This window comes from Lytechinus variegatus, chromosome 5 (genome assembly GCF_018143015.1).
Source record: "Lytechinus variegatus isolate NC3 chromosome 5, Lvar_3.0, whole genome shotgun sequence".
In the NCBI taxonomy this organism is placed as follows: Eukaryota; Metazoa; Echinodermata; class Echinoidea; order Temnopleuroida; family Toxopneustidae; genus Lytechinus; species Lytechinus variegatus.
Window position 1 is genome coordinate 8,117,807 of NC_054744.1, and position 7,878 is coordinate 8,125,684.

General features: G+C 36.8%; 1 protein-coding gene across 2 annotated transcripts; it reads left to right on the forward strand.

Annotated features, from left to right (window-relative positions):
• Window positions 1-4,114: 4,114 nt before the first annotated feature.
• LOC121415191 lies at window positions 4,115-6,460 on the forward strand. 2 transcript variants are annotated; one of them, XM_041608354.1, is made up of 2 exons: window positions 4,115-4,208; window positions 5,281-6,460. In XM_041608354.1, exon 2 carries the CDS (start codon window positions 5,333-5,335, stop codon window positions 5,801-5,803), a length of 471 nt encoding a protein of 156 aa, XP_041464288.1. In that variant the 5' UTR covers window positions 4,115-4,208; window positions 5,281-5,332; the 3' UTR covers window positions 5,804-6,460. The 2 variants fall into 2 exon arrangements, with proteins under 2 accessions (XP_041464288.1, XP_041464289.1); XM_041608355.1 differs by having other exon boundaries at window positions 4,115-4,193.
• Window positions 6,461-7,878: the final 1,418 nt, after the last annotated feature.

Here is a 7,878-nt window from a genome sequence, read left to right on the forward strand (position 1 = left end):
CAACAACACACACGAGTGAAATTACGAAATGACGCTCCGTAGTTCGGGTGTGCCGAATATATACGAACGCACGCCGACATCTTAGTTTCGGAGAAACCGAACCCCCAATGACTAAATTCTACCATGACGTAAACTATTGTGACGTCACATCACCACGAGCAACCATTCGTGAGGCCGCGAGAGAGACTGGTTGATCTTGAAAGTTCGGGAACTTCCCTAAATGGCAGCGTCCATATCCCTCTCTATTCATGGGGATAAAACTTATTTCTCTTGGTAAAATTGGATTTGAAAACAAAGCTATCGAGTATTTTCTTTAAAATATGTTTCCATTGGAAAATTGTCTTTTACTCTGATATTGTCAGATAAAAGAGACTGACAATTAATGTGTTAAAAATTTTAAAACCCATACTAATGTTGAAACGTCACATACATTTCTTCACCCCTCTTTCAAATCAATAATGGTTTGATCCAGATTGCGCAATGACTGTGACATCGTCAAACGAATATATACGTTGTTTGACAATATCCACATTCAGTGAAGACGGAGGGATTTTTAATAGTCTGGTCAGTTAGCGAAATTATGTGGACACGGTGGACAAAAGCGTGATTTTTTCTCCAGACCTTTGTTTATGTATAAGAATTAAGAATGGGGTATGCTCCAAAAAATCTGGCTGCAGGAACAGTGAAAAAATGGGTAAAAATGTCAGAATTTATGAGTTCAGATTTGTCTGATATATAGACTAGCGCTAGTGCAAAACTCAATAGCAGTGCATTATTTTGCATTGGATTAGTTCTTGAATTCAGACCCTTTTTGAACAGATCTTCTGTTTGTCCTCGCATCTCAATGCACCAAATATCTGAATGAAGATGCTAACCAAGCCGAAGGGTGACGGTGGAGGGGGTTGAATGTTGGTGTGTATGTACATATTTTGGTCTTGGGGTAAAGGTGTGCAAGACACATTTTTTGCAGGTGTTGGAAATTGTGTTGCCATGGTAACAGTGTATTATTGCAAAAATAAGGTAAAAATCTTGCAGTTAGAACCACTTCCTCTGTTTTTAACCGATTCTCATGAAATTTGGCACACACATTGGCCTTGAGGTGAAGATGTCTAAGACACACTTTTGTGTGTCTTTCAGAAATCTTGTTGCCATGGTAACGACATATTATCTGGTGAAAATTGGGGAAAAAACCTTACAATTCAAACTGTTACATCAGTTTTCAATCAATTTTCATGAAATTTGGCACACACATTGGTATTGAAGTAAAGATGTACAAGGCACTTTTTGTGTGTGTTTCCAAAATTGTGTTGCCATGGGAACAACATATTATATGGCAAAATTTAGGTAAAAACCTTGCAATTTGAACTACTTCATCAATTTTTTGTTGTTGTTGTTTTGAACCAATTATGGCTCACACATTGGCCTTGAGGTAAAGATGTGCAAGAACCTTTTGTCGGAGAGTGCATTGCCTTGGTAACCATATTTAGCCAGAAATATGGGGAAAACTCATTGTGGATCATTCTACTTCTCAGTTTTCAGCCTGTGCTCATAAAAGTTGACACAAATATTCATTTTGGGTAAAGATTCATATTCAGTATTAAAAGGGAATCAAGCCTTGGTCATAATGTTGTGTGCATGGAAAAGGAGAAAAATAAGAAGTTTTAAAGAAATCGGACAAGCAAAATAAAGTTATAGCTGCTTTAAAATTAAGATCCCTAAGGCTATTAGTATGTAGAATTCAAATTGGCAACTGGGTAAGTAAATTATGACAAGGGGTGAGGTCGCAAGGAAAACTTTCCCATAAGACTAGTAATTAGTTATCAGGATTTTTGGTTTTCTCCTAAATCCCAAATCCATTGGGGCCGTAATATAAACCCGGTAGTATGTTTTATGTCGTCATGAAAGAAAGATATAATTTGAAGTAAAACTTTTGACAAAAAAGAAATTTTAGCTAATTAATTATTCCAGTACATGGAAGAGTGGTCCTTGCTTTCTTACATCACTATGACATCACATATGCGGTCAATTTGAAGTCTTCATGGGTATAGTGATTACCAATGTTTATAACTTTAATATGTTCACAACTTTGTTATGGTTTGTCCGATATTGTTCAAACTTTGACCTAGAAACTTGTCTGATTTTTCATTTTCCTCTGAAACCAGTGTTTATTTGGGTTTGATTCCCCTTTATAACGTCATATAATAGCGCAGGGTATTAATCACCTTCAATGACATTTATAGGCATTTTTGGGGGCGGAGAAGGTCCTTAAAAACTGACAACATAAAAATATAGAAGGTTAAAGGCCATGACCATGACTGAGGAACTTAAACATTCTTAAAAAAACACCCCTTACATTTTTTTATGTGGGGGGGGGGGCTTTAGAAAATTGCCACATAAAGAGTAAAAGGAAATTATAACGACTAGGAACTTAACCCCCCCCCCAAAAAAAAAAGGGGGGAATCCTTTACACTTCAGCACATTAATTTAAAGCCTCAAACATTCTGCTTTGAAAAAAGGGGTTTCTGCTAAAAAATGTATCAGCCCCCTATTTTTTCGGGGGGGGGGTGGGTTAAGTTCCTAGTCATAATCCTTTAACTGTAATTTAATGAGGTCATTTTCTAAAGACCCCCCCAAAAAAGAGTAATGTCTAGCTTTAAAAATGCATTAACCCCTGAGGGACAACGGTGTATACTGGTTTGAGCATGGGGAAGTAGAACTAAAAGTGGTATGGGGAGGGGTGCACATCTTGAAAAGATGGAACTAAGGTTTGGAAAATCAGCTGTTGAAAGTAGAAGGGGTACACATTTTGTTTTGCTTGCCAGTGTTGGAACTCCTCTGCTTCAGTGGAAGGTGTCATATTCACCCAGTGTACCTCCAGCCTATATGCCCTTAAGGGGATGCATTTTTTAAGAGTGTTTATCATTTTTATGTTTCTAATGGCCACTGCCTTTAACCTCCTTTGATGTCAGATTTAAAGGACTAATCCTGCCCCTTCCCCTCAAACCCAGAAATATTAATGAAGGTGATTAATACCCCCACATTTTAATGCAGAGAATACATTTAGAATTTAATATGAATCTTTACCCTAAGATGAATATTTCTTCCAATTTTTATGAGCACTGCCTAAAAACAGGGGAAGAAGTTTGATCCACAATAAGTTTTCCTACATTTCTGGCCATCATATGTGGCTACCCTGGTAATACACTCTCTGACAAATGCAAAAAAAGGTTCTTGCACATCTTTACCCCAAAGGCCAATGTGTGAGCCAAATTTCACGAGAATTGGTTCAAAAGTAGTTCAAATTACAAGTTTTTTACCTAAATTTTTCCATATGATATTTTGTTACCATGACAACACAGTTTCTGAAACACACACAAAAAGTGCCTAGTACATCTTTACTTCAATACCAATGTGTGTGCCAAATTTCATGAGAATTGATTGAAAACTGATGAAGCAGTTTGAATTGTAAATTTTTTCCCAATTTTCACCATATAATATGTTGTTACCATGGCAACAAGATTTCTGAAAGACACACAAAAGTGTGTCTTAGACATCTTCACCTCAAGGCCAATGTGTGTGCCAAATTTCATGAGAATCGGTTAACAACAGAGGAAGTGGTTCTAACTGCAAGATTTTTATCTTATTTTTGCAATAATACACTGTTACCATGGCAACACAATTTCCAACACCTGCAAAAAATGTGTCTTGCACACTTTTACCCCAAGACCAAAATATGTACATACACACCAACATTCAACCCCCTCCACCGTCACCCTTCGGCTTGGTTAGCATCTTCATTCAGATATTTGGTGCATTGTGAGATGCGAGGACAAACAGAAGATCTGTTCAAAAAGGGTCTGAATTCAAGAACTAATCCAATGCAAAATAATGCACTGCTATTGAGTTTTGCACTAGCGCTAGTCTATATATCAGACAAATCTAAACTCATAAATTCTGACATTTTCACCCATTTTTTCACTGTTCCTGCAGCCAGATTTTTTGGAGCATACCCCATTCTTAATTCTTATACATAGACAAAGGTCTGGAGAAAAAATCATGCTTTTGTCCACCGTGTCCACAAGTAGGGCATTTTTGACGCTAACAGACCAGACTATAATACGTCTTGTAAATGTTCTTCTAGAAACTGAAGTTGTAACATTTACACAGTATTTGCAGTTTACTACAAGTTTGTTGTAAGAGAATCTGCCGTGAGTAGACATCTACCAATTTGTATACTAATTTGACGTTTTGTTTTAAAATTTCATTTTTTTGTAGGGAGTCTACTTACGTCCTCCATTGATTTGCATGTACTGTAGTGTAGTGTAGTATCAATATACATGTAGACTATGTTATTTCAGTGGGTCTACTATGTTGATGCAGAACTTAGGTTAGATAAAATGGTAATTGTCAACTGACATTCAGAGACAAAAGTTAGTGATGTACATTCCATATCCTACACGTAGGCATACTGATGTTAAAACAATATATGTTTTACAACTTACAGATCTCGAGTAGTTTTCACTTCATTACATGTTCAGACTTTTGGATATTCATTTACATGTTGTTATGTTATACCGAGGTTATTTTACCTGACTGCTAAGAAAGCACGAATGCCTGTGAGCAAGCAACCAGGGGACCAACGGCTTAAGGTCCTCTCCGAGGGACCTGGTAATGAGGATAAATGCCTTACCAAAGGGCACTAGCGCATGATAATGACAACATAATTATTGTCAAGAAAATTCACGAGTGTTTGAAACAAGGGGTCAGTCACAACAAAGCTACATCATGTATTGTGGTGATGGATCAACCTATGCACAGTTTAAATTCAAGGAAGAGGCTGGCAGAGGATTGATCAGGGGCCTTTTGTACACACCCCCCCCCCCATATTTGGGCCGGGGCATGACCCTGGGAAGTCGGGGTGCACCCTAAGATTTGTCTAGGGGGTGCTGTATAATGTTATACACCGTATGCAGCACCCCCCTGGAAATTTTTGTTTTTTACAAAAAAAAACCATTTTTTCCACCAAACCAGCATCCCCTCTTCAAAAATCATTCCCGGGCCCCTGGGCCGATGGCACTTTAAAGCGGAAAGTCTCCCCCATGACTTTTACTCTCCCTTTAATATAATTGCTAATAATTCAATACATTGATACATGATAACAATACGGTGCCCCCCCCCTGAAAGAAACATATTTCACTTTTCTGGTCCAATGCCAATGCATTATTTTTCCCGTTTAGACCTGTAATGATAAATTCGTCTTTTCTTTTTATTTATTCACAGATTGAAAGGCAGTGACTAAATTACAGATATCTAAGAATAAGCCACAGGAATCATGGTGCTTCAAGTCCCGAGCGATCCAGAAGGCCGCTTGACCAAAGGGAATGGGAACACTCGACGAGACCATCGAGTTCTGAGGGACGGCGGAAGCAACGACGAAGGCTGCAAAGAGCACAGCTTGCCAGAGTATTTCCTTCATGGCAATGGCACAAACATATTAAGAGGGTCTGGTCCGCTTGGATTAAATACCACAGATAGGACCAATGGTGTTAACCAAGGAATGGTATCCACAGGCCCTGGAAGAACAGTATCCACCCTACCTGAGAGGGCGCTTCTCCTGGAGAACACTGGTAAAGAATTGAGGAAAGTGGCAGACATGTTCATCATCACCAGGAACACTGGACACGAACTGAGAAGGATAGCTGACGAGGTTTATTTCAAATTTTGCGGGTCGGAAACTCACCCTCCTGATGTCATTCTGTTTGAGGATATGGCTGGGAGTAATCTGCGGAGAAGAAAATCATGACTAGGCCAAATAACCCATGAGGACTAGATAAACTTAAACTATTCAGGAAAATGCTGCAGTCAATTTACTTTTTTATTGTGTACATAACATGTTCAATGCTTGGATAGTAAGTGCACTCATGACAGTTTCTGAGCAGGCCTCCATGTAAACCTGTCCACAGTGCCTTTAATAAGTGTACTTATATAAAAGTTTTTTAAGCAGATAGAAAAAACAATACTGTATTCGTTTTGTATTATAGTTTTGTATATTCACCTTATAAAAAAAGATTATTTATTTATTTACAACCGATTCACAACATGATCTCAAACAGAGCTCAAACACTCGCCTTGATTTTGAGTCTGTGAATGGCATGAATTGAACGTGTGATGGCGCTAGTACTATTATTACCATGTGGAGAGTGAAGCTGTTTTAACTCTGACATGAATCGTACAGGGAATTCACAAACGTGAAAGTATATATTATGATTGTGATGCACACATCAATGTCTTTTTTATATTGTTTTTGGAGTGTACAAGTCATGCAGGTTCATGATAATAGACTATCCTTGCCTTACTTCATTATTGTCTCATAATTGTTAGCTTCATTTTAAAGGTCAAGTCCACCTCAGAAAAATGTTGATTTAAATCAATAGAGAAAAATCAGACAAGCACAATGCTGAAAGTTTCATCAAAATCGGATGTAAAATAAGAAAGTTATGACATTTCAAAGTTTCGCTTATTTTTAACAAAATAGTTATATGAACGAGCCAGTTACATCCAAATGAGAGAGTTGATGATGTCACTCACTCACTATTTCTTTTGTTTTTTATTGTTTGAATTATACAATATTTCAATTTTTACGAATTTGACGATTAGGACCTCCTTGCCTGAAGCACAAAATGTTAAAATAATCGAATTCCACGTGTTCAGGGAGGAATTAAACTTCATTTCACATATGACAATGGCGAGAAAATAAAAATATTTCATATTTCATATAATAAAATACAAAAGAAATAGTGAGTGAGTGATGTCATCAGTTCTTCATTTGCATACTGACCGAGATGTGCATATAACTGTTTTGTGAAAAGAAGCGAAACTTTAAAATGCCATAACTTTCTTATTTTACATCCGATTTTGATGAAATTTTCAGTGTTATGCTTGTTAAATTTTTCTCTTTTTATTCAAATCAAGTTTTTGTTCGAGTGGACTTGTCCTTTAAGTAAAGATTTGTTTTGAACGGTATTGTAAATTTTGATAGAACCCGCATGAAAATAATGAAATAATGCAGTGCAATATTTTCAAAGGATTTGTTTAATGCAGAAGTGTAGTGTCCTTTTGAAGATTAGAGGTTGCAATATCATATTGTATGGTTTGATGTACATTCAGTAAACAAATCAAACATGAAAATGTATATATAATATACAATGAATGGATTTTTCTTCTTTTTTTTCTTCTCCCTCTTCCACTTCTCTTCCTTGGTGAGATTTTATTTAATTTACATAAAAATAATATTTTCAGAATATAGATCATAGTTAATGTTCCAGTTAACCAGTATAGTAGGGACCTAATGTGAAAAAAGACAAGATGGTAAAATAACTTATCAAGGATGGATGTGTGTGTGAGGGTGTGCGTGTGGGGTGGGGGTCTCCAGCAACCCGATAGAATGGCAGTTTTAAAGGGATACTCCATTCTGAAAATAGTTATATATAAATGAATAGATTAAAATTCACCGAGCAAAATGCCGAAAATGTCACCAGAATCTGATAGCAAAGTAATGGAACTTTAACGTTTTGCTTTGTGTCACAACACAGTTACATGCATATCCCGGCGGTATTTAAATAAGGGGACTGGTGACATCAAATTTGTGAAAAATAAGCCAAATGTTAGCGATTGTACGTACGCTTGATCTTTGCGATTGGTTGTAAATTATTTTTGTACATTATTGTTGTATATTATAGTCAATGCAATCGATCGTAGAAACATGATCTACGATCGTTGCTAATGATTGTGTTACGGCCCCCCTGATTCTCACTTTCACGATTCGAGCCATAATTTTTTTCTTGATTATTCATACATACATAATGAGAAAATATCAAA

Bases quoted from the DNA above. Each gene is read 5' to 3' on its own strand.
- LOC121415191 (XM_041608354.1), top strand. From the start codon at position 5,333: ATGGTGCTTCAAGTCCCGAGCGATCCAGAAGGCCGCTTGACCAAAGGG.